Consider the following 27,759-nt stretch of genomic DNA (forward strand, 5'->3'; position numbering starts at 1 on the left):
GGAATCAAATTGAAGACCCAGATATTAAACCACATACCTATGAACTCCTGATTTTTGACAAAGAAGCTAAAAATATACAATGGAAAAAGAAAGCATCTTCAACAAATGATGCTGGCATAACTGGATGTCAACATGTAGAAGAATAAAAATAGATCCATATTTATCCCCAAGCACAAAACTCAAGTCCAAACAGATTAAAATCCTGAATATAAATCTGACCACACCGAACCTGATAGAAGAGAAAGTGGTAAGTAGTCTTTCATGCATTGGCACAGAAGACCACTTCATAAATATAACCATTGTAGCACCGACACTGAGAGCAACAATAAATAAACGGGACCTTCTGAAACTGAGACGCTTCTGTAAAGCAAAGGCCACAGTCAAGAAGACAGAAAAAAAAATCTTTCACCAACCCCACATCAGACAGAGGACTGATCTCGAAAATATATAAAGAACTCAAGAAATTAGACATAAAAATTTCAAATAACCCAATTAAAATGGGGTACAGAATTAAATAAAGGCTTCTCAAGAGAAGAACGTGAGGAAATGGGATAGTCGAGATGGAGGAAAGACCAAGATGAGAGCAAGGAAAGAGATATTTTGATTGAGGGAGTCATTATGGAACTAGCAAGAAACCTGGCACTAGAAAAATCCCCAGGAATCCACAAGAATGACCCCAGCTAAGACCCTAAGCAATAGAGGAGAGGGGCCCAAACTGGCATTGACCTGTGGTAAGACTGATGCATGTCTTAAATATCACCATAAAACCTTTATCCAGCAACACATGGAAACCAAAGCAGAGACCTGCATCAGAGCGCTGGACTTACCTCTCAAAGTCCAGTTGAAGAGTGGGAGGAGTGAGAATATCAGTAAAGAGGTTAAGACCATAAAGGGTACACCCACTAAAACAGTTTACCTGAGCTAATGAAAGCTCACCAACTCCAGCCAGACAAGGAAGGAAACAGCATAGGTTCAAACTAGTCCCTCTGAATGTGGGTGACTATTGGATGGTTGGGGCAGACTGCAGGGCCACTGGCAGTGGCACCAGGATTTATCCCTACTGCTTGTACTGGATTTTTTGGAACCCTTTCTATTTGAATGGATACCTTGCTCTGCATAGATATAGTAGGGAGGGTCTTGGACATTCCCCAAAGCAGTGTGACTTACCCTCTGTTAGGAGTGGATGCGGGTGGGCTTGGAGGGTGGTAAAGGAGGAGAGAGAGTGGGAAGTGGGATTGGTATGTAAAATGAAAAAAAAAAAATTAATTTAATTAAAAAAAATTAAACATTGTCTTTTTGTTTTCTTAACCCTAATCTAATAAAAGCAATAATTATATCTATAAATAGCACTCTATATACTCATTGAACAAACAATGCCCTTCTCATTCTATTCTTAGATGCAAATAGATTCTTATCTCTTCTTAGTCTTTCCAGGTAAACAGAAAGGTATTCTCAGAGAGGGAGTGAAGTGGATTGTTAAATATTCTGAGATAAGAAATTCAGTAAAGGCTGTCTTCCAGTTGGCATCTTTTCCCAAATAAGTATCAAGACAAAAAAAAAAAAATAGAGGTATAATAGAATTCTGGGAGGAAAGAATTAAAAGTAGGAAAATAAGTATTTTGTTTCATCTTCTAAAATATATTAGGAGATATAGATACTTCTCAACTAATACATTTTAGGGTCCTAAGATTCCATAAAAAGTTGAGAATACTGTTCTTCAAAAATGGAACTCAAACAAACACTTTCAAGAACGTCAAGAACAAACGATGAGCCTGGAGGTGGTGGCGCACGCCTTTAATCCCAGCACTTGGGAGGCAGAGGCAGGCGGATCTCTAGGAGTTCAAGGCCAGCCTGGTCTACAAGAGCTAGTTCTGGGACAGGCACCAAAGCTACAGAGGAACCCTATCTCGAAAAAAAAATACGATGACCTATGTCATGGAGAAAGGAATCTACCATTCTTCTACTATATGGTCATAGCATTAAAACAACTGCTGCCATTGTATCACTATACCATAGATTATGTCATCTATCATCTCTCTCCAGAGAAGCTCTTTTCCCCCAGTGTATGGCAAATAATGAAGAGACGCATACCTGAAGAATTTATAGAGAATAAGAGACTTTGAATGCTCAGACATAATGAGATGTCCATATCCCACCACACCCTTAATCTCAGGGATCTATGCAGAAGAGAAGGTGTTAAGATTGTAAAAATTGGAGGTTCTGGATGACTGCAAGGAAACAATCCTTTCCAGACACAACAGAGTAATCGTGCATATGAACTCACAGAGATTGTCAGTTCATATTGTGATTGCACAAGACCTGCAAAATTTCAAGTCAGGCAAAAATCCCAGCATGGAGGAGGGGAGAGGGCCAACCCTATCTCAAGAACTGTTCACATTTGATAGCTTTGGGTAAAGGAGAGTCAGTTTTCATTAGTGGTGTAACAACCGGAATAAGGTCCACACTTAAGGACAGGCCCAATGCCTAGAAGTAATTGGGGCACCAACAGGACCCATGAGCTTAAAAAAGAAATAGAGAGTTGGAGGGATGAAGGTAGGTGGATGAAGAGACAGGTAGGATATGGGAGGAGTTTATAATAAGCTGAATATGATCAAAATACATTGTATAAAATCCTCAAAGAATTAATAAAAACATAATTTTAAAAATTCAGAAATAGCAAGTGGTAAAAATTGTATCAGGTACTTATTGTCTCCTAACTTTCCACTTAGGCTGATTAGTAAATTTTGTTATGCATATTTTTGTTGTGGGATAATCTTTTTGTGCACTGTGAATATGTGTCTCTTCCAAGGCATCTTCTGATTGGTTTAGTAAAGAGCTGAATGGCCAATAGATGGGCAGAAGGGAATAGGTGAAATTTCTGGGGGAGGGGAGGGACAGGGATAAGGAATCAGAAAGGCAGAAATTTGCCAGCCAGACAAAGAGGAAGTGGGACACACAGTACTGAACAGAGGTAATGAGTCATGTGGCAGAACATAGGTGGATATAAATGAGTTAATTTAAGTTTTAAGAACTAGTTGGGAAGAAGCCTAAACTAAGGTCAAGCTTTCATAATAAATAATAAGTCTCCAAGCCATTATCTGGGAGCTAACAATTTAAGGAAAGTCCAACTACATATTGTACCCCCCAAAATACACTTAATACTTCTAATCTACTGGGCATCATTAGCCTAGCCCATCTTAAATGTGCTCAGAGTTCTTCCATCACACTAACATGCATATTTAACAATAAACCAGTGAGGATTCCCTGTCACATACTAAGCAATCTACTGAAAGTGAAAGCCGATAGGCTGCAAAGTTATAGTCAGTTTTACAGCTCACACTGCAAGTGAAAACTCTTAATTTAGAGGAAGACCTTTACACTTGTGTGGTTTTTGTTTGGTTTTGATTTGGTTTGATATTTGTCAACTTGCCAACTTGAAAAAGGGGTGTGTTCAATGACGGACTGCATGCAGGAGATTCCCTATGGGAAAGTCTGTAAGAGCATTTTCTTGATCTATGATTGATATGGGGAGCCCAGTCCACTGTGGACAGAGCCAGCCCTGGGCAGGAACTCCAGGGTGCTATATAAAAGGAGGCTAAGAAAGCCTCAGACAGCAAATCAGCAAGTAGTACTCTTCCATGGCCCCTGTTTCAGGTTCTCCTTCCACATTCCAACTCCAATTTTCCTTCACAAAGATCTGTGAAGGGGCATGTTAGCTGAGTGAATCTTCCCCTGTCCAGGTTGGGTTTACGATCTTAGTGTTTTCTCATAGCAACCGAAAGCAAACCAGGGCAGCAATTTTCTTCGTCATCATCTATTTGACTATTGAGATGTGTGTGTGTGTGTGTGTGTGTGTGTGTGTGTGTTTTGAGAGAGAGAGAAAGAAAATCACAGAGGATCAACAAAGAAAATCAAATCAACATAATATTAAATAAAGACAGTGGTGAAAGCTGAGGAATTATAAAAAATCATGCATTGAAAAAAGAATAATCACTAGAAGCATCAAGAAACTTAAACAATAGAAAAAGAGAAGACTAACTTTGATGTTTAGAAATATTCTTTGTTTTCAGGGACATTGCTGGTTTATGAAAATTCTGCCTGTTCTATCCTTTTTTCCCCTCTTTGTCAGTACCTCTCACTTGAGTTCAGATTTGAATCTGGATGACAAATGAACAGAATTGGAAAGTTTACAGCTTTTACCATCTAATCCTTTTCCTTTCTAGAAAGAGTAGAGTTCTATATCTCTTATAAATGTTCAGAAGACCAGAACGTGGATCAGAGAGAGTCTTTGATAGTCTAGCAGTAATCTAAGCCTAACGACAATCTCATTCATCTGAATTTAACAACTGTGGTTTTAAGAAACAAAGAGTGATTGACAGGGCATGTGATTAATTATCTCCAGATTTGCAACGTTCCTGAAGTGAACTGGAGAGAAAGCCCTGATGCCATGGGCATCCAATGGGATCTTTCATTATTGGGGGAACTGGGTGTTCTTCCCCTCCTGGGAATGGAAGCTCTGGCTGTCAGTGAGGAGCCCTTTGCCAAGAGGGAGGAATCCACCTCCTTCAGGTTTCCTCATAGCAGAGATTCTTCAAAGAGGCACTCACCTGTTGGTTCTTTTGTTCCTCCTTGGCTCTATATCCACCCGTGAGAATAGGATTCACCTGGTCCACAGTAGGTATCGTCAGGGCATTTTACACAGTCACTGATTCTATTGGAAAGAATTAACTTGCCTACTACAAAACTTAGAGAGTTTCAGTGACCTGGCTGGGAAAATGCAAAATAAACTATATTAGCCTTTGTACATGAATATTTAAAAGGCTTTTTTTAAAATATAGGAACAAGGATGTTCCAATAAGCACAATTAAGAAATGAAAAGACGTTTCGTTTTAACTTTGGAACGTAGATGCTCAGTAAACTTGCAAATGTTGTTGAGATCCAGATTCAAGCAGGTTGACATTTCATGATGGGAGACCAGCTGTCTTTAGCAACGAAGCTCACCACATAGTCTTGGTATTGTTACAGTAGTCAAATTGCGTACACACACAATCACAGCACCTGGGTAACATCCGAGCTGTACAGCCCTTGTGTTCCTTACTCTGTTTTACATGTTAGGGAACTACAGCTCAGAGGAAGGAAGTGACTTGCCCAAGGCAAGTAACTGGTGAGTCAAGGTTTGGCTCCAAAGCTGGTCCATTTCCATTATGCTGTAGTCACAGACAGGAATAGCAGCCACAGACCGCCTGCCTCCCTAGTCCGCTTTCCTTACAATGAGGTATGACAGACTCTGGTTTTTTAAAGTTAGGGCAGTAATATATATAGACCTTGTTCTCCACGATCACTACTTTTATTGAGCAGCGACAATGTGATAAAAGTTAGTAGTCAATGGTTGTTGTTGTATGAGTAACAAATTATTTTATGAGAAAAGGGGGGAAAATTCCGACTTTAAAAGCGCCAGGATTATACAAAGTTCTTGGATTTCATGACTTTTTTTTTTTCTTCCTATGTATGTGGAAACCCTGAGAATTACTGAAATCAAATGATTTGATTGTGGCTTCAGTTATTGTCTTAAATTTATTCTTCCCCAGCCGGGCGGTGGTGGCGCAGGCCTTTAATCCCAGCACTTGGGAGGCAGAGGCAGGTGGATCTCTTTGAGTTTGAGACCAGCCTGGTCTACAAGAGCTAGTTCCAAGACAGGCTCCAAAATCACAGAGAAACCCTGTCTCGNCAACAAAAAACACAAAAAAAACCTGCATCAAAAAACAAAAAAAAAAAAAAAAAAAAAAAAAAAAAAATTCTTCCCTTATACTATATATACAACCACGGCCTCCCCTCCTTCCCTCCTCCCAATGTCCCCACATCTACTCCTCCTCCATTACCCCTCAGAAAAGAGCAGGCCTCCCAGTGATATCAACCAAACACAGAACAACATGATGTAATAAGAGTAAAGACAAACCCCCATATTAAGGCTGGACGAGGCAACCCAGGAGGAGGGAAAGGGTCCCACAAGCTGGTAGAATAGTGAGAAACACCTTCACTTCCATCATTAGGAGTCCAGCAGAAACTCCCAATGTCCTTTACGTGGGAGATTTAAGCCAACAGTGAAAGATGAACTGTCTTATAGAATGTACACTTTGTAGAATGAGAAAAACAAACAGTGTACTAGTAAAGGTCACAAATATTCATAATGTGTAACAACTGTTTTTCTTTGCAGGAAGGCCAAATAACAAAAGGATAAATTTAATTTAGTAGAAACAGCATAATTTAGATATGTATGGGCTATGGAAAGTTTAGTCTTGAACCTTTACTCTTTAGGAGGAGTGTGGTATTTGGTGAGGATATAATAATCTTTTGATTGAGAATTATTTTTCTGGCTCTAGGTAGGGATGGAATCCAGGAGCTCTCACATGCTAGGCAAGTGCCTCATCACTGAACTATATCTGGAGCCCAAGGGAAGTTTTAAAAAGTCGTTATATATAAGACATACGTTCACTGTTTCTGCTTTTACCAGTGTGTGAAGGGAAAAGAATGCCAAGTTTGTAGTCGCTATATAGTCATTAAGTCCCACTTGGGAATATCTACCGATGGAATTCACACAAACCCCAGGTTCTCTCATTAGACACAACCTTCCCCCGATGTGGAAATCTTTACATTTTTCCTGATGGATAGGACACGGAATCTGTCTACGTTTCCCTTCCCCTCTCACTTATAAAGGGAGGTCAGTTAGAGAGAGACACGTTTGAAGAGGCCGTAGCATGTCTGGCATCACAGGGGAGCTCATATAGGATTAGAAATGATAGGCCCCCAGAGGGGTCCTTTCTCTAGACTTCTGGGATGACTATCATGAAAACATATTACTGTGCTAGAAATAGGCATTATCTGCTTAAATCTGATACCTTGGCAGGATCTTATAGGATGGAAACTGAACTGGTGCCATCTAAGGAGTCTAGCATGAGCCTGAACAACTGGTTCTGTGTGTGTGTGTCACCCTATGTATAAAAGATCGTGCGGCTCTCACGATCAGTCTTAGAGCACCAGCTGAGCAATGCACAGAGCAGACCTGTAACTGACTTACATCACCTTCAGCATGAAGACAGACCCAGTGCTACTGCTTTTGACCCTGGCTCTTTATCTCACACAAGGTGAGCAGTTTACAAACATTGAAAGTTTCTTGCCATAGATCTCAAAGCTTGGGGAAGGGGCTTTTCTTCCCCACCCCCTACTTAGAATGTGTGTGTGTGTATGTGTAATACTTATGTATGTATATAATATGTAGACTAATGTATGTATATATGTATATGTATGTGCGTGTATATAACACATATGTAATTATATACAGAATGTTAAAATCTCGAACTATCCTTAATAATGAAAATGGTTTGAGAATAATTGAACTTTTTTTCTGTGAGAGGCCCTTCTGATAATTTTATATTAGCTCTGAAAAGCCAATAGATTATTTTGTATCCAAGCATCCAGTTTGTTCTACCTATAGGCATTAGACACTTAAAACTGGCATGCAATTACTACATGTATTTTAAAACTATGTGGGTAAGTGAATATTAAAAATAAATTATATTGACTGTTCTAGTTTTAAAACAATATTTCCTTTTACATTTATTCTATCTTAAGATTCTAAATGAATTGAAAATATTGTTCCTGAAGAATTAAGGAATTTTGTGAGAGCTAGAAAATAAATTTTCTAATTTTGTGTTTACTTGTCAGGATGACATGGGCTACATAGATTTACCTTTCTCTGAACAGTCCTTTTACAACACTGAACTTAAGATATAAAGCTATTGAGATCATTATACACAAACGATGTTGTTTCATAAAATAAATCTAAGGTATAAGAGATTAAGTTAATGAGCGTGTAATACGTCTATGACTTTAATTAACCTTAGTTTCTGACAGAGCTCTGATTTTGCTTCTGTAAAAAGGAATTAGAATAGCCAGAGTTCAGAAAATGAAATTTTATATTATATACATATATACATATATATATACATATATATATAGTTTAAGCTTTATACTACTTGGGTGTTTTAAGTTATATTTAAATTGGTACGGTGTATTTGGCATATGCACCGTGCTACCATCTGTCAAGGAGGAAGGCTGTCCCTCACTCTTCAGTGAGTTATGAGGCAATGTAGATAATCTGGTTAGGTTTAGTACAATGTGAGCATTGGGCCCTTGTGACAGTGCCATCATGAGATCTGTCACCATAAATCTTAATGCATTCAAGATAATTTGTGGTTGTAGAATACATTATCAGTAAAACAGTAAGAGCCTTGCACTGAGTGAATCATATGTCTAATTTATTAAAAAGTTTATATCTCTTAACCTTGTTTTCTGCATTTTTGTCTCAGATGCAGTCAGTGGGGATTCAGTACAGGTCAGTCTTGCTTATTCTCATTTAATTCCTTCAAAGTTACCAAAAGAAAAATTGATTTCTTGTTAATAATACAGACAGCATACTGACAGGCAATAATAACTTTTGTTTAAAATGCAAAAACAGGCCTTTATGGATAAAACATGAATCTCTCTCTCTCTTAGTCTCTCTGTCTCTCCTTCTCTCTCATTATATTAATTTATATAAGGCATTTACAAGAGGCAATCTACCATGCTAAAATAGTACTTTAAAACTCCATAGACAAACAAAATAATCAACCAAGAAATTGCTATTTTTCCACTCAACAAGTGAAAAATCCAGGATACTATATATGCTTTAGGTAATCGTTATGCAAAGAAATATGTGTCTGTCACAGTACATAGTCATCACACACACGCATACACTCACACACACATACACATATATAGATAATTAAATACATATCTATTTAATAATTCTGATCTATTTTGAAAAACCAGTATTTTCTGAAGTAAACAATAGACATAAAACTCATGCCTTCTGAAACTTTAGTTTTTGTGACAGGTAAATTGCAAAAATATATGGCTCTCTCAATAATAGTGCTAGGGAAAAAAGAGTAAGATATATAATATTACAGGAACTAAAGGAGGTCTCCATTTCTAAATGGGAAAAAGATACAGAGTGTTCTATGGTGAGAAAGCGTGGGAACAAGGATCAAAGGCCAGGAGAGATCTTGACAGCTTACAGCAGCCCTGGTAGAAGCACCTGTGAGGGCAGAACCCTGGATCCAGGAAGGTATTCAGGTGATTATGACAGGCCTGTTATTGAGAAACAAAAGAACCTCCTTGTATAGAAATACATTTTATATCTATTTGAAAGGTAATTGAAAAGGCCATGCCTTTGTCCTGTACATATTTTATCTTTGTCCACAAGCTGCTGTGTACGGCATTGCTGTATCATTTAAAACAATATTGCATGTGAAGCTAAATTTGTTACATCTCTCAAAGGCCATGAAAATTAAATAAAGGAATTAAGTAGGTTTTCTTTCTACCAAACTTCTTTTAAAACATTATTAAATTGTTTATATCTCACTGTAACTGTTTTTAAGAAAAGAAACGTTGTTCTGTAAATATTCTAGAGGATTTCACATAGATAGCCTCTATTATTTCACCCAAGTTTGGCTAGTCAGTGATGGCTCATGAGACTTTGGCAGAGTCTGGGTTTTAGAGAGCAGGACACACGTTAAAACCTCAGATCACGGGCAATGGTTGAAAAATTGCACTGAATTTCTTTGATATCATCGAATTCTACTGTGCTGAAAATCTTATTGAAAACCACAGGTTTAGCTACCTTATTATATTGAAATAAAAGGCAAGATGCACACAAGAAAACAGTCTTCCCTCTGGAAAAGTTTCTGAGAATACTTTTTGGATATTGTCCCCCAACAGAAAACTCTTCATGATGCTGCAATCTTTGCTGTTCTCCTAAAAATTCATTAACTTGAGGCCTTCCTAGCATCATAGAATCTTGTTGAATATTTCAAACATGAGCCAGAACACCATGGACTGGCACTGTCGCCACCAGAAAGGATCTTATATATAGGCTCAAATCTGTCATTGGAGAAGGGTCATTATAAAGCCAAAACAAATCTGTTAGCATTGCAATAAAAAAATGGGAGCAAGGCCAGCTCCTGGAGGATTTGATTGCCAGGTAGGTGGATGGACAGAAGACAACAACAAGAGCACGTGACGTGAGGTGGATCCAGTTTGTTTCTGAGATGTGGAAAAGGAGAATACCTTTAGTGAAACGAAAGCAAGCCGAGGGCTTGGAGTTGCACGGCAGAGTCATCTCCGTGGCTCTGAGTGATGACATCTCAGTCTGGATCTGCTACAGTACCAATCTTCTGTTTTTTTGATAATTTTAAGGATGCTAAGTTTCCCCCCCCAAAAAAAGCACAGTTAGTGCTTTCCATTTGTATGATCTTTCATTGCATCCCAGGGAACTAGACTGGGATATTTAAACCTCAGCAGAATACCATGGCCCATCTCTGAGCACACTGAACACGGTGAGCAAGTTTTTTAACTTACTGTTTTTAAAGCTGAATCCCTTAAGGAATTACATCTAATTATGACATTATGGAGTTTAACTGTGACATTATGAAACCTAGTCAAAACTGCTTAGAATTGATTTTTTATGATTTAACTATTAAAATTATTTAGAGTTTCATTCTAGGATTATCATAACTCCTTTTTTCTATACATATTGTCAAATATCTACCTTCCAAGAATAATGATTTTATTGTGAAGGTACTAGGCTTTATAGCCTTTCTGTTATAAGGTTTTGAAAGCTTTATAGAACCATTCACATTAGGCAGTCTAGGAAGTAAGTTTCTAAATTGGTGTAAAAAAACATCAATGAACCACACATCAGATCTCAAGATGGCCAGCTCCTTTCTGTTACCATAAATTGCTACTTCATCTCTCTGAGAGATCACTGAACAGGGATAACAGTCAAAGATGTTTTAACAGGTCACCCTTAGCAAAAATTTCCCAGTGATGGGTTGGACCGCTTACTAATTGTTCTGTAGGTAGTTGAAACTTCCAGACATATTTAAGAAGCTGGATTAGATAAAATGGTACCCATTCTTCTGTGTGAGCTTCTCAGATCAGCATGCTTCTGCTCCTTTACTAATGTATTGTCGTGTTGAATTTAACAGTAATCTCAATGAATGATTGTTGATAGATTCAATTATTATAAAGCTTTTGTAGAGTCCACAGACTCCTATGATCAATTCCTTGGAAGAGGTATGTTTGATAGTTGGAACAAAAATTAACTTTATTATTTTCCTTCTGATGGAAGTATCTAGAACAGGATTTGTTTAGGGGAAAATCTAAAGAAAGCATCAATGGCAAATTAGGCAAGTTTGATCTAAGGGCCTAGTAAACTTTGCTCGTTGGTGGTGAAGATAGCATTTTGAATGAGTGCTCACTCCCCCAGCACAAATGAATGTGCTGTTGATTTTCACATATCCTTCAGTCCTAGGAAGGACGAAGGAACACAGAGAGCAGGCTGTCAGTCAAACACACTGAGCACAGAAATGAAAACAAATTTCCCTCACTTCAGAGACGTTCCACTATCCTTTCCTGTGCATTCTAAAATTCAAAATGGTCTCCACGCAGCCTTTTAAACTTGATAAAGAGGGACCATTGGCATTTACCAGAATGAAGTCCAAATCAAGAAGATCACAACATGTCTTTGAGGATGTTATACAGATAACAGTAGTGCTAGACAGTGTGCTGGAGGTTAAAATGGAATTCCAAGTACCATAGCCTTTCCTAACTCTTTGGGAGAAGAGTCTTGAATTTTCAGCCCCAGTAGCGCTGAAGTAAGTCAGCCTCTAATATAAGGCCAAAGGATCTGGAATTTGTCCCGGGAATGAATCATTATAGAAACTTGTCTTCCAAAATATGAAGGAACATTTTGCAAACATCTGATAACTGCTAATATTGCTAGGAGAAATGCAGTAGACATTTCAGAGTATGTGGCAGGGCCCCTTGGTAGAGTCCAGTGCTCACACACTTAGTCTCAGTATTCCAGCAATCCTCTCACAGTCTAGTGGCTACTACAACTGTTTCACTACTCATTAGTATTTAATGCATCCACTTAGCTTATTATGATTATAACATCCAGTGTCACCATAACAATAGTAAGAAAGGAAAATATTTTACTAAATGAGTATCTATAACACGTCTCCATACGTTTTTCCGTATAATCAGTTGTATCAGATAAACACTTATTAGGTGAGTTTACTGTTTCTAATGGGCAAGTCAGAATCATTGTTTTGTGTTGTTTAAACTGACTGAATGACTTCCTGGCATGGGCATGATGCTATTAAATAAGGTTGTTTTACGAAGTTCTTAAATGGTATAACTATATTTTTCTCTAGGACGTATGTAGAAAACTTCAAGCATTGATGAAAATCAATAAGCAGTTGTGTTCAGAAAGCAACGGCCCTATTCCAAATCCCTATGGCTCGGACAACGAATTATGCATCTTTTGCAAACGGATACTGTGAGTAAAAATTTTTTGCCTTGCACATGTTCAAATGACCAGCTAGCCTCTGAAATAACGAGGGCATGAAGACGGTCTGTTTGTAATCTTTCGTTCACCTTCATCTTCTTTTAAACCTAGGCGAGTAAAAGCACAGGGTGAACAGACCATTCTGGCACCTCCCATCAGATAAAACCGGATAATTGTCACTCACACACAGAGAAAGACTTTAATGATCACTCAATGGGATTTCAAAGACCTGTCAGGGAGCCCCATGCAAGTAGACTAGCACCCTGTAGTATTCTCAGGATTGTAGTTCCACTTTGAGCTTCCTGTTTCTCAGATACAAAGAACTTAAGACAGATTCCTGGGCCTGTTAAGACTTGACTCTGCCGTGCCTGAGAGGTCGAGCAGATTCTCCGAGGAGAAAGCAGACTGGTCTGGTGGCTGCCAGCCAGCAGAGAGATTTGTGGAGAATGCATTTAGACCCATTGAAGTGCCAGGGAGAACAGGCTAGGATTGTAACCAGGGTGTGGTGGACTAAAATCTCAATGCAGCTTTCACTGCTGGGCTCAGAAAGAATACTGGAAATCTACCAGGATTATTACTCAATGTCTCCGCATCTGTTCACCGTTCCTGAGCTCGATTTCTTTCTCTTCAGCGACAGAGAGAAGGCGGTAGAAGGTTTGTATTATCAGTTCTAAATCCTGGAACCAGAGTATCACAATTCTTTTTAAGATTCTTTCTGAATATTTTCTGGAGTGTCAAATTTTGAACCTAAGGCTCCCTGAATGCTAGTCAAGGACTGTACCACTGATATACATCTGCAGGCCACTGATATGTTTTTTAGCAGGGATCCCATCTTCATTTTTGAATACTTTCAAGACGTCAATGGTCATATCAAGGCAATGCTAAGCTTATCCTTTTAAGACAATTATCCTATAATTGGTTTTTCAAAAGTCATGATGGCATATGTCAAGGATTTAATGTGATGTATTCAATAATAATATTGACATTACAAAGCACTAGACATATGTGTTACTTGTACTGAAGGGATGAAGACACATGGCAGGACAGGATTTAGGGTGGGGGGGGTTCCATGCATGTGTAATAACACTTTCTCATTCTTTTGAAAGCTGCACATGAGCCAGCAAGCATCTTGTTCACAGCAAAGATTCCCTTTCATCATATATGTGAAGTCAAATCTTTGAATAAAGTAATTACTGATAATTTTAAACAAGAATAAAATAGTTTAATATTAGAGTCACTTATTAAATTGCTATTCTTTATCTGTGTAATAAAATACTTGGCTCACCTGGGAAGAAGGAGACTATGATTTTCTAGGATTATCTTGACATTGATAATGGGCTGTCAAGTTGAATGTAAATAGTCTTTCAGATGTTGCAAATAATGACACAGACCAGTGTTTACAGTAACAATATAGTCATCTTACTGAAGGAAGTATTCAAGGTCAGGTATGTTAGTTAAACACTAAGTTTCTTGTCTATCCTTGTACATATTTGAGACTTTTTTTTTTGAGCATGGAGGGTCTTGCTCATTCATTATGGGAACTATTTTCACTCTGGCAGCTCAGGCTGAGCACAGTAAGCAGTCAAAAGCAACTTGATCATGTCTGTCTTTATTCCTAAAGATTGCTTAGCAACAAGTAATTTTAACATCAAATTATGCTAGTCCTCTCTCTTTCTCAGAGAAGAAGAAGAAGCCAAGTCCAATAAGAGCGTGGGAGATTTATCAAGAGCCACGAGGGCGGCTGCCCCGGCAAAGGTGAGCCACATTTACTTTCAAAAAGATGCTGGACTCTATTCAGAGTTATCTGTTTGTTTCCTAATTACTGTTGTGAAGCCAACCACTTAGAAGGGAGGGAATGTGACTTAGAGAAGGGTGGGCTGAGTATCTGGTACAGCTTGTCCATAGGCCCAACCCATGACCCAACTCAGGAAACACTGACAGATGCTGAGAGGTGGAGCTAGCTGGATGGGGAGAGCTTTCTGAAAGTTTCTCTTACCTCCTGTCTGTCTAGTTTCTCTATGAACCTTTCTTGAACTACAGAGATTATAACACCTCTCAGAACCTGTATATTCTGTGTAATATGGGCAATTTGTGTATCTCTGGCTGTCATTATTTTATCAACTCAATTTTAAAAGCCAGCCACAGTGTTTAACATGCATTGGCAGGCATTTCGGTCAGTTTCTTTGCCCTTTTTTTTTTCTATTTTATTCCTTTCTTTTTCTCTTGTACAACACTTGGAGTGTTCTCCTAATTTAATTCAACTGGACTTATGTGTGTCTGTTTTGCAGGTTGAGATTCAAGCTAATATTTTGCATGAATTTAATGTCCAATAGTTAAAAGAAAACCGAGTCATAAAATAAAAGGGAAAAAAACACACTGAATATATATGAAGCATCATACAACCATTTCACTGGAGCAAAATCCAAAAATAACTCTTAAAACATTAATAAATAAAATAAGCATTTCCATATTAATGGAAATGCCTGCCTTACAAAATCTCACAATTTTAGCTGACCACACACGGGCTGTTACCAGCTAGGCTGACCAGGGCATTACCTCCTGGTCCCCTTTGTTGCTTTTTCTTTAATTTCTTACTTCTCTTCCTCCTCCTTTGGCCCTGACATATAATTAAAATGATCAGTCAAGGTAGACACACCCTAATTACTTGTATCATCCATGGTCTAACCCAGCTACCATCTTCCTTGGCAACACCGCAGCCGAGGAATGTCTGAGAACTTCTGCCTCCGCGATAAACATAGTTGACTAAATTCTTCTTCGGGGCTCAGTCAGTCTCACTCTTTAAACAATACCAGGCCAGCGACTCAGCCAACCAATACCTGCAAATCCTTTATCTATAATTAAAGGGACTGACTACAAAAGCTACAAAAGCTAGGAGGACTGGCCGTTCCTTTAAAATCTGAGTTTCTCTTCTGAAACAGCTCTGCAACTTCTTTTCTTCTCTTCTTTAAGTCTTCTTAATTAGAACTTCGGTTAGCCAATGGTGTTTAAAAATATGAAACACAAGTAAATGAGAAAAAAATTAACAAAGACATTCACTCACACACACACCTTATCTTAAATCTATTTAAAGACTACTACTACTTGAGAGATTAACTAAAATTTAAGTGGGAATTTTAAAATATAAAATGATGGAATTCTGTCAGCTATGTTAATTCTCTCAGCTTGATCCTTGTGTTATATTTTGCTTAGCAATTGATAACATAATCTGTATTAATTATAGTTTAATTATTTTCTTTCAATATGAGTTAATTCTCTATTTCTCTTTCATTCCTTACATCACTGGCAAGGATTTGGGGTTAAACACCTAAAGAGGACTTCCTCTTTTCTCATATTAAAGGGAACACTTCCACGGTTTTATCTGCTAATTATTTATCTTCTGGGGAGTTAGTACGAGTTTTATCTATTGATTCCCAATCTGCTGAATGTGTGCTGGTCATTATCAAGTGACTTTCTGTAATTGTTAAAACAATTTTAGCCTTTAATATAATAATCTTAGAGATTTCTTGGTGTGAGACTATTGTTTTAAGCTATACCATAGTTATTCAGAATAAATTTTAATATACTCTGGATAGTAATTCTTCATAGATTTTGCAATTTTGTGTATAAGGCAAAGGAGGTATACATTTTTGTTTTTAATTATTCTTATCAAGTTTAGAATCACTCCTTTAAAATTTCCTACATGCTGAGACTTTAGGCTATACAGAAATCAGGAAATCTCTTTTCTCAACTGGGATATAAGTTAGAAAGAATTAATCAAACATCTCTTTAGTGCTCTGAAAATTATCTACAGGTTATGCAGTTGTGCTGGAAACTGCTGCACTTTGTTTTGTTTTTGTTTTTGTTTGTTTGTTTGTTTGTTTTTTCGAGACAGGGTTTCTCTGTGGCTTTGGAGCCTGTCCTGGAACTAGCTCTGTAGACCAGGCCGGTCTCGAACTCACAGAGATCCGCCTGCCTCTGCCTCCCGAGTGCTGGGATTAAAGGCGTGCGCCACCACCGCCCAGCACTGCTGCACTTTGGATAGGAAGAATGGGAAGGGTGATTGTTTGGCATAGCAATGAGCCGTCTCTTGTCCTCTCCAGTTGCTATTGAGGCTCTATGCCAGGCTAGCCCTGGGCATCGGCAGCTTCAGTGCAATGCTAAAAGGGACAGAACTAACTGGGGATAACGTAGAATTGCACCGCCCATACATGTTTTTGTGGATGTGATGGTCTCCACCAGGAGCAAGGAGGATGTACCTAGGGTTACAGTCCCGCTTGGGGGAGGTGTCTCAGGCTTCAAAATCTCGAGAAGCCCAGACATTTCACTTCCTGTCAACTCCAAAGCTATACAAGATCTCAGAAAACAAGGCACCCAAGTGAAGACGAAATGTAATGGTCACCCCAAGCCCAAAACTCCATCTGTAATCTTTTTAGGTCGAGGTATTTGACCAAAGTTTATGTCAACTCAATGGCTGCCCATTAAGCTCCCAAGTCTCAGGAGATTTAAAAAAGAAGCCAGCTTTGCAGATAACAGCTGCCTATGTTTGCTTAGCAGACATCAGCTACCGCAAATCGTGTGAGGGAAGATGTCAAAGAGGTAATGCAAGGTAGGGGAAAGTAGAGCAAAGGTAAACTTTAGGGGAGAATTGAGGATCATTAGTCTCCGTAGTGTTTTGTATATTGTGCATTGTTTTAAGAATGTGAATGATGAAAATGAAGAATGTATATATAATGTTATTATATACATATATATATGAGAAATATCAAAAAATGTTTCTGAGTGCAAACAGTTGTTTAACTTGACAGAAGAAGTACTTGGAATAGTTACTGAAGAAGCACACAAAATATTGAAACAATCATGTTGTAACTTGAAAGGAAAGAATGAGAAGAAAGAAACAGAGCTTCACTAGAAATAAATTACTTTTTAAGATAGAAATGGTACTATTCTGAGACTCACCTAAAAAATGAGAGCAAATTTATTATATTATATATTATTGTGATATATTGATACAAACAAATATATGAACATATAATCAAAAAAGATCTAAGGCAGTTAAAGTTCCTTGACCTTCACATGTGCCTACACACATATACACACACACGCACACACTCACACACACCACATCACATCATATCATATTACATGATACATATTACATTACACAGATACATACAATAAACAAACAAGTAAATAATCAAATCAGATCTAATTCAGCTAGCGAACTTGAGTCAGATTGGAGACATGGCTGTATTCCCAGAATGTTCTACTCCCAGAACCCCTAATATCGGTAACATCTGTAACTTCATTTCTAGGAGATCCGATACCCTCTTTTGGCCTCTTGTATATCAGGCTGCACACATATACATACAAGAAAAACACCCATACATATGCAATAGAATAAGCTATCTGAAAAAAAATGAAAGCTAATCAAAGACAAGTCCAGGCACAGAAGACTCTCTCGGGTTCTAACAGAAAAAAATAATCCTAATCCTCTATAAACTCTCATAAGAGAGAGGACTCATTATCACCTCATTCTACCGGGTCAGCATTACTTTGAAACAATACCCACAGCAGGAGATTATAAGAACTGGAAGCTACTGACAAGTGTTAAGCAGGGAAGTAGAAACCCTTCCTCCAGCCCATCCCCCATCCCCCCTCCCAATAGGCAAGGGCTCCCATGGGAAGTCAACAAAGTCTGACACAGTAACATTTTACAAGGAAATTGTACAGTTGATCCTAGAAGCTACATAAAAGGGTTGGAGCATTTAATAAACAAATTCAAATTGAACTATAAACCTATAATGTCAAACAATGCAAGGTTACTCAGCATCAATAGAAAGAAACTTGGAATTCATACCTTAATGATAAAATGATGGGTTCAGCATCTCAATTCACGGGTTGAAGCATGGAATGTACATAATTAAGAAATAGCACAGATTTCTTTCTCACACTCCCTCTCTTAATCCAAATTTCACTTTAATCATAGATTCACCATAGAACCCCATAAATGCAATCCTAGGAACCTAGTGAGTGAAAAAAAAAATGTCTCCCCAAAATCAGACATGTTGCATGCATGGAAGTCTTGCTTTTAATAGTTCAAAACTTTAACCAATCCAAGGCATAAATGTCCAGAGGTGAGCTGATAAATAAAGTGCATGAACTGAAGTAACACTGAATAACAGGGAGGAGTGTGTGACTGTCAGTGTTACAAATGGATGAATCTCAGAAAGAATTTACAAAGTTAAAGAAATTAGAATTAAACAATCATATTTACAATTTCATCTGTATGAAACATTCAAAAATAGCACATTTTGTCAGAAGGATATTCTGCCATTGCCTAAAGCAGGATCTAAGCAATAAGATTGTAATGGCCCTGGGGAATTTCTAAAGTAGATGGAAATATTCCCAAACTGGTGTCTGGTGACAGCTTTACAGTTCTGTAGATTTATTTGAAAATCACCGTGTTATTACTTGAGTGACTTTTATGATACATAAATAATACCTCTGTAATGTTACAACTTTTTTATTTTTGGAGTAATTGTAAATTATTATGTCTCACAAAAGTTTTCTAAATCTTAAGAAAATTCGACTGTAAAACTCTTTAGATAGTCATTTAGGGAGGAACTATCACAGATTAATATGTCAATTAAAATAATCCTTATTTATGTAATCAACATGCTCATTTCATCATTATCATATTTGTGCAGTCATACATCCATTTTAATTTATATGTATTAGCACAAATTTTGTAAAGCTATTTTTAATTATAGTTCTGTATTTTTATCATCCTTTTTAGCATTCATGCCAGTAATATTATCTATTGTTTGCATCTTCCATGGCTGTCAGATCTTACCTCTGTTTGTTCCTGTTGATTTTAATATTTTGTTTTTTGATGACTATTATATCAATTGTTATTTTTTAAAAGACCTGCAAATTAGCATACCAAATGATGTATTTTCAAACATGTTATTTTACTTTGTTCTTTTTTACCCTTTCTTTAATAGTCCTTCCCCCTAAATCTTTGTTTTCTGCCTTTGTGTCAATGTGACATTAACATGCATTTATGCCACGAGTGCACCAATTATGCCTTTATAGTCATATGGGTATCATTGATATACTTTTTTATACTTCCCTCTTCCATCCTGCAAGTTCTCATCTTCCACATATGCTTTCTACTTCATCACACACAGATAAACACAAAGAGATATACGGATTAAGACAAACACACACAGACTAATACAGTCATGCACACATAGATACACCATACAGAGACATATACATACAGAGAGACTCATACAGACACACACAAATATTCACACAGACACATGTGCACAAAGAGACACACAGAGATATATACAGATATGTACAGAAAAAGAGACACACAGAAACACATAGATACACATACACATTCATATATACAGATATACAGGCACATACAGACACATAGAGATACACACAGGCATATACATGCACACACACACACAAACAAACACATGCACATATAGACACACATACCTACACACACTCATTTAACATAATGGTGCCCACCTGCACTCCTATTTTCTTAAAATGTGATTATTTCATTCTTACTGCTTAATAAATTTCCATTTGTGCATATGTCACATTTTCTTTACCCACTCATCTGTCAATGAACATCTAGGGTACTTCCATTTTTTAACTATTGTGACTAGTACAACAGCAAACATGGCTGTGCAAGTATTTCCATGGTATGTTGATCAGGAGTCTGTCGGGTATGTGGGCAGGAGTCATAATAGCTAGTTCTATATATTTCTATTCTCAGTCTTCTGAGAAGCCTGCATAGTGATTTCCATAATGATTATATCAATTTACATTCCAGCAGGAATATGAAAATGTTCCCAACCTTGCTAGCATTTGTTGATAGGTTAGCATATATAAAATATTAGTAATTGACAGTCTGAGCATTCTTACCTTAGGCATTTTAATTGTCATCATTAACTAAATAACTCATAATACTCTCTAATTCAAAGTAATGTAGTACTTCATTATTTTATTTTCATAGAGTGTTGTTATATTAGGTCTAAACGTTAATGAAATTTGGTTAGGAAATATAGACTATATGATAATGGTTACTCAGGAAAATTTGGCTTTTTGTTAACAAATGTATACTTTACTTTGATAATTTACTTCATATGTTTCATAAAATAATATTATTTGTTTTCATTTTGTTAGTTTTCTTCAAAAATCGACAAGATTAATAACCTTATTCTTTCTTAATGAATAGTTCTCTTAGTCTTTGGCAAAGCCTATTATTCTAACTATTGGTTTATCTAATGTTATTACATAGTTTGAATTATTTGGGAGAGGGAGGGCTTATGTTGGGGGAGTGTATGTTTATTATTGTTACACATTCCTCGTCCCCTAATTCTGTTTTACTAATGATCTGATTAATCACTAATAATGCATCCAGACTGTGACTAAGATTCGCATCTACTCCCTACCTATTCCCATATTTTTGCATATTTTTCTTACTTTAATTTTAAATATTTGTATATCTTACTTATTTTTACATCTTTAGATCTCTTTGTAATTAATCCAATTTTGGGAAAAGAACATGAAATTAATTCATGTGTTTTATTTTTATAATTGATCCTCTAGTTAAATAGCCTACCAGAAAAAGACCCCACCCTTTTATAATTTTGCTTTTTATTGGACTTACTCTTTGTATTTATATAATATGTTCAGGCTTCTCTTGCCTCCACTCTTTCTCTCTCACCATGCTTACATCCCCTCCCTCACATTCCTATATTTTTGTTCTTTTGTGACCCAGTGAGTTTAACCATCGTAAACCTTTTAGTTTTTAAATTTTCCCTGCAGTCAACAAATCATATGTTTTGATATTACTTTTAAATGACTCAAACACTATGTCCTTTCTTTGTGGGTTTAAATAATTTACCTTTTCTGTTACTTCTGCTATAGTCCAACTTGTTTCTTTTGTTTTTCTTAATTGTTATCTTCGGTTTTTAAAATCATTTTCAAATTAGTTTATTGATTTCAATTTCCCATTGGTGGCCATTTAAATGTAACATACACACTTTTCCTGCAATTATGATTGCCCCAAACTTGAAATCCATATATTCAAATATTTACAAGTTTAGCTCATATCTGTCTCTATTGTTGATATCTGACTTCTTTTACAACATGAACTAATTTCTCAGCTTACATCCTGGAAATCTGCTATTCCTCAAGAAGCTTGAGGTTAACTAGATTTTAGCATTCTGTTGTTATAACTGTTTTTATCTTTCATTTTTCATAGAATCTATGAATTTTCCTTACTTGTTCAGACGTTTGTACTTCTACTTTCTCCCATTTTGTGAAATTTTAATTTTTGTTTTCACTAGGCTTCTGTGTTTTAAAATTTTCGTTGCTATTGCCTTTTAGAAGATTCACTGGACCTCAATGTCTAACTTAAAATCCATTATCTGTTTGACCATATCTCACTTTTATTCTTTGTATTGTTTTATTTATTGCTATTTAATTCTTTTCTAAGTATGGACATTCTATTATATATTGTTGTTTCTGTATTATATATTGTCTTGTTTCATAATAAAAGTACCTTTTATTTTCTGAAGAATGCTTGCACCTTTGGTAAATTATTCTTCTATTCATCCTGACCATTTCCTCTTCAGCCGATTCATTGTTTTCAGTAGATAGTATATCTTTGATGTTGTTGTTTTATTTCTGAGATAGGTACATATTTTAAACATTAAATGTCATAACAGCCCTAGCTTTCTTCCTCCCAAAATGAGTTAATGTCCAAGATCAAGCTTCTGGTGAATGGATTGTTAGGACAAGGAATAAGAGCAAGAGCTGAAAGTTCTGGAACCTGCCCAGTTGCTGCCTCTCTTCCTGGTCAGGATCCATCTGCAAGTGCTTGATAATTGTCAACATTAGGAAGAGGTGTTTTCTGTAGGTTGTGATTCACCATCCTTGGAGTCTGGAGGACAAGGAGGTGGAGTAATAAATGCCTGCACCTGTTCTGTAACCTCCCAGCTGGCCTTTTGATTCACCCTGTTGTCCCCCAGCCAACAGCTGTGACCTAGTATGCTGCCCTTGGTTTTTCTGGTGAAGGGCAAGGGCCACGTTGTTCTATGTCAGTCACTTTGATCCACAGTTTCCTATGGATGTTTCTACACCTTATAAAAATGACATCTTATAGAAAGTCAGCAGCTCACCTGCCCTTTCCTCTGTGACAACCACACTTTCTTCTGCTGCTCAAACAGCATGATCCCGCTCCGACAAATCTTTGCCCTTTTCCGCTCTTCCTCAACTCTCTGCGGGTCGGCTCCTTCTCACTAATATCACTTCACCACAAAATAATCTTTTCAGAAAGAAATTTCTAGCACTTTGATATTTCAGTGAAGCATATTGTAGCTGTGTCTAGGGCTTATTTTTGCAGCACCTACCATGATATGAAAGTGTTGTTTACGTGGCTGTGATCTTCCTGTTAGCATACAAAACACCGCAGAACAGTATCCTAGCTCTGTTTACAATGCAATCCTACAAAACAGTAGACTTCCCAAAGTCTTATAAATTTGTCACGAATTTTCTAGAATAAGTGAGAATATAAATGAGTGCAATAACATGTATGTGAGTTTATTTCCTTCCTGTAACTTGTCCTGAAACACATGGGACAGTTAGTAGGAGGGACGATGTTGTCATTTTTCTTGCCGCTTTAATCTTTTACCCTCTAGAATTCTCCAATCTGATCCTCTTGCTCTTAAATTCACTGTAATTGCATACATTCTATTTTTTATATTTGTGCTCTATTAAGTCATCACTGGCACATATCATATGTTCTATACATACTATTGAAATATCTTAAAACCACCAAAAATTGGTTCTCAGTGTGATACTGACAGTTAAATGGAGCTGGGTTTTAGGTGGAAGCTACAATGAAATTACACGACGTAATTTTTGTTTAGCTTATGTCACAATAATTATTTCCAAATCACGTTTCCTAATTGTTTCTTTGATCCTGGCCTTGAATGTGGAATGTGGGCTGGGTGTGAGTTCCCATTTTTCACATGAAGAAAGTGGGGTTCAAAGAGGTGAACTGAGTGGGTTGCAGACCTAAGGTTGGAAGACTTGTCTTCAGTTACTGCCGGGCACACTTGTTTTCTCACCATACAGGTTTGTCCTCAAGCGTACGTCACGCTATTACAGCAGTGACCTGGAGATTTCTATCATCACCCTTGAAGGATAGTTAGTTTGCATTCCCTGGTTGTGAGTAGACACGGCGTTTTAAATAACAACAAGATCACAAACCATTTTGTGTTCAGATTTTCCTAATTAAAGGGCCTACATTAAAAGCTTAAATATCTCTGGGGCATCAGCAGTTGGTGAGATTATACCCTCTCTGTAAATGGAGATACTTCGGTATAGACTGGTTAAATTACCTTCTCAAATCACACAGTGGTAGCAGTAGAATGGGGAAGCTGGAAATCTGACTTTATCACTATCCTAATGTATATATAATAATGGAACGTTTCCATAGTTGATACTTTACAGAGGGTTTCTATGCCCCTCGTCTGCTGGGGCTCATTATCACTCTGTGGAGGCAGAATGATCCTCTGAGACACAGTGTGTACAGTTTCATTATTGAGGCCTTGGCCTATCTCATTCAGACAGTAGGTGGCTGAAATCATACAAAAATCTTTTCTGCTCAAATTTAACCCTATCTCTGCCTTCAGACTACACTCCATTGTCAAGTTTTTTTTTTTAAAAAAAAATTTCCGCCTCCTCCCAGCCTCCCATTTCCCTCCCCCTCCTCCCACTCCTCTCCCCCTCGAGTCTGAAGAGCAGTCAAGATTTTTTTAGCTCACCGACCTTCACATTTATTTTTTTTTTCTGCAGCGCGTGATGTTCTGGGTTTAAGATACTAACTTATTTGAGTATTCTTAGGGATATTTTGACTTTTTGACATTCTTCGATTATGTCTCATGCAGCTGAATTGTGAGGATTTCAAGCAAAGAGGAAATGATGGGAGTTTTATCTGTACCTCTGAGGCTTCTGCAGTTTGCGGCACAGATGGGAAAACATACCGCAGCAGGTGTGAGCTGTGTGCCGAGAATGAGTGAGTATTCTATGGAGCAGACGTGATGTCTGTGCAGTTACATGACATGCCCCCCCCACCGGCAGCATTTGTAATTCATCTGCTGCAAATTAATCTCTAATAAAATGTGTGCACTGCTTCCTTTTCTACTCTTCCGGGGAAATGTACATAGTAAAAATTTCATATCTTACAAAGCACTTCTGAGTTCAAGCATTTTGGCAATGACCGCAGTCTCTGTGAAATAAACAGGACATGCAAATCAAATGCATACATATAAATAGATGCTAATATACCCAAGCATGTATATCTATCTTCCATCATCTATCAGTCTGCTAATCTCTGATTATATTCTTTTATGTGTAGTGTCATCATCATCAAATAACATTTAAGTGATCAGGAAATTAAGATATTATATAGAATGTAATTGGAATTTTTGAATATTGAAATGAATATTTCAATAGAAATATCTATTCTTTGCCAAATAGATATTACATCTCACTGGCCTACCTTACTCCTTGTGTCTTTCCTCCACCCTCGATGCTTATTATGGTTATTAATTTTCTTTTACAAGCAAGATGCACACCTGCTTTGCAGCCTCCATTCATGACCTCGAACTTGAATGAACTGCTCTTTTGTTTCTGGAAACACAATGTCCAATATTTGATATTCAGTAGGCTAACTGAGCAATAATTACTCTTTGAGATTCTTAATACTTTGTCCCTTCTTATAAGGCTTTCACTAAAATAAAACTGCAGTTATCCCTTCTGATCTATTCATGATTGCATTTCTAGACTGCTGAAAGAATGAATATATAGAAATATAAAACCAGAACCAGTGAGGTGGCCAGCAAGCTTTACAGTCTGAGTTCTATTTCCAAGACCCACATAGTAGAAAGAGAAAGCCATCTCTAGTCTGTTATGCCCTGGCTTCCATTTGCATGATGTCACAAGAACACCCACCCCTACCCCTCACACTAAAAAATAAATTAATAGATCAACACATGAATAAAGCAATACAATTTTAAAATAGAAAAGCTAAATAGGCAAATAAAGAACATTCTACTTTTTCTAAAGCATGCATCTTATAATACTACTTTAATCGCACTGAACATTTAATTCTTACTATATCATAAGTGAGAGTTCCTAGTTTAAATTTTTAAACCTCTGATCCGTGTGATACTTTCTCTGAGCATGCCATATGACTCTGTTTTGTTTCTTGCTCTTACTTTCAGAAGACATCTCACACTATTCCAGGTTACTTTTTAATACTTTCCGTCTGCCTGTGTATCTTGAAAATCTGTTTTTCCTATTAACTTTCCAGTTTTAGTTTTGTCTGAGCTTTGCATTTTTTATTATTATCCACATGCTGAATTATAAGCTTCTTCTATAGAAAGTGGAAATTATTTTACAATTAAGCTTCTGTTTTCTGTGTTCTTTAAAGTTCTACTTGACTGAGCAAAGTTAATTATAAGACTTTATGTGCTTTCCATGAAAAAAATAAGGTATAATAAATTACCATAAAAGAGTCCAATAATGAAAACTAGAAAAATGAAAATTGGACTTTTTATAAAAATTAAAAAATGGCTACCAGAAGCAGAAAAGTCTTTAGAGAGGTACCAACTATGAGCCTGAACCCTAACCCTCCAAGAGGATTCTATTTCCTTGTGATTTTTTTTTTAAGTTATAAACAGGGTCTCTCACTATGCAAGCTAAGTAAACATTAAACCATAACACTGTCTTCAGGTACAGAAGGCATTAGAATACAGCGAGGAGGGAGACAGGATGGGCCATTCTATCATCTTAATTTCTGTGTCAACAAACTTTTTGATTCCAGGAAAAACAAGAGACAAGTTGACATAAGAAGTGAAGGCGAATGTGGCAGCAGCAGTTTCGAGAAGGTAAGGACAAGCGCCAGGCGGGGGACACTAGCTTCGGTGGGAAGCTGTGGCTCTCGGCCGTCCTGTGTTTAATACAGTTCCTCATGTGGGGTCAACCCCAACCGTACAATTATTTCATTGCTACTTCATAACTATAACTTTACTACCACTATGAATTGTAATGTACATGTCTGATAGGCAAGATACCTGATATGTGAGCCCCCTGTGGGGATCTCGACTCACGAGTTGAGAACCAGCAAGCAAAGACAAAAGCAGCTGTGCTTCTCCTTAGGTTGGGATGTTAGGAAGGGGTGCTTCTTACTTTTCTGAAACTCTGCATCCTTTCTATTGACAGGGAAGAAAGAAATGAGTTCTTGAAACCAGATAACCAAATCACTTTACTCTGATAGTAAGAAGTTCAACTCTATTTCTGCTATTAAAAAACAAGATGGGAGGGAGAGAGAAGAAGAAAAGGAAGGAAGGAAGGAAGGAAGGAAGGAAGGAAGGAAGGAAGGAAGGAAGGAAGGAAGGAAGGAAGGAAGGAAGGAAGGAAGGAAACTAAAGAAATTGCCCGAGAAGCGAGTGGCGAATGGACACCATATGTCTCCATCACTGCCCCAGAGTTGAAACCTCAGGGCAGCCACTCACTGTGAGGAACCCCTGAACTGAACACTTACAGAAATGAGATTTAACTAAGTAGCTATTTTCTAGCTAAGGTTCTGTGAGCTTATGAAGTTAGAGGAAGATGGAAGGCACCATACAGATCACATTTAATTTCCTAGTTGAATGCCGATTCTTATTTTCACGGTTTGGTCCCTGAAGCTGCCAGCCTCCTCCAAGACTTTCAGTACTCCCTGTTTTAAGGTCTTTTTGCCTTTAGCACCTAGGACATTGCGAACAGGTTGAGAGCAAGGACAGTGATCCACTTGAGTTCTAGCGCTCTTTTTGAACAAGCAAATAAGAAACTGAACAGTTTTGTACTTAAATGCAAGTGACACAGATTCACAAAGCTCTTTCTCTGGGACCAGCATTCGCTGGGCATGGTATTGCAAGCCTCTATGTGTCATCTCCTTCCCCCCTTCTTTAGGATGTGTGCAGTGACTTTCGGGCCTATGTGCAAGATGGAAGACTCGGATGTACAAGGGAGAATGATCCAGTCCGTGGTCCTGATGGGAGGACCCATGGCAATAGATGTGCCATGTGTGCTGAGCTCTTGTAAGTAGCATCCCCAGATGGACATATGAAGAGGCCCTTATTTCCTGCCCTGAGAGCCCAGAGTAGTAAAGTCCTCTTCATGATTCCTGTGAACATTTGTCTTTATAATGTGAAATAGGTCTAGGT

At 37.5% G+C, this 27,759-nt stretch overlaps 1 protein-coding gene across 1 annotated transcript in view; it reads left to right on the forward strand.

Annotated features, from left to right (window-relative positions):
* The window catches only part of Spink5 (serine peptidase inhibitor Kazal type 5), an 80,060-nt gene that overhangs the window by 11,829 nt on the left and 40,472 nt on the right, over window positions 1-27,759 (forward strand). The window contains exons 4-9 of the mRNA XM_050131182.1: window positions 8,367-8,392; window positions 12,315-12,439; window positions 14,128-14,203; window positions 24,436-24,563; window positions 26,376-26,439; window positions 27,506-27,633. Coding sequence (XP_049987139.1) covers window positions 8,367-8,392; window positions 12,315-12,439; window positions 14,128-14,203; window positions 24,436-24,563; window positions 26,376-26,439; window positions 27,506-27,633 — 547 coding nt within the window. The remainder of the gene's footprint in view (window positions 1-8,366; window positions 8,393-12,314; window positions 12,440-14,127; window positions 14,204-24,435; window positions 24,564-26,375; window positions 26,440-27,505; window positions 27,634-27,759) is intronic.

The sequence above is a fragment of the Alexandromys fortis genome, unplaced genomic scaffold (genome assembly GCF_014885135.2).
Source record: "Alexandromys fortis isolate MF-2015 unplaced genomic scaffold, M_Fortis_MF-2015_v1.1 scaffold_368, whole genome shotgun sequence".
Taxonomy (NCBI): Eukaryota; Metazoa; Chordata; class Mammalia; order Rodentia; family Cricetidae; genus Alexandromys; species Alexandromys fortis.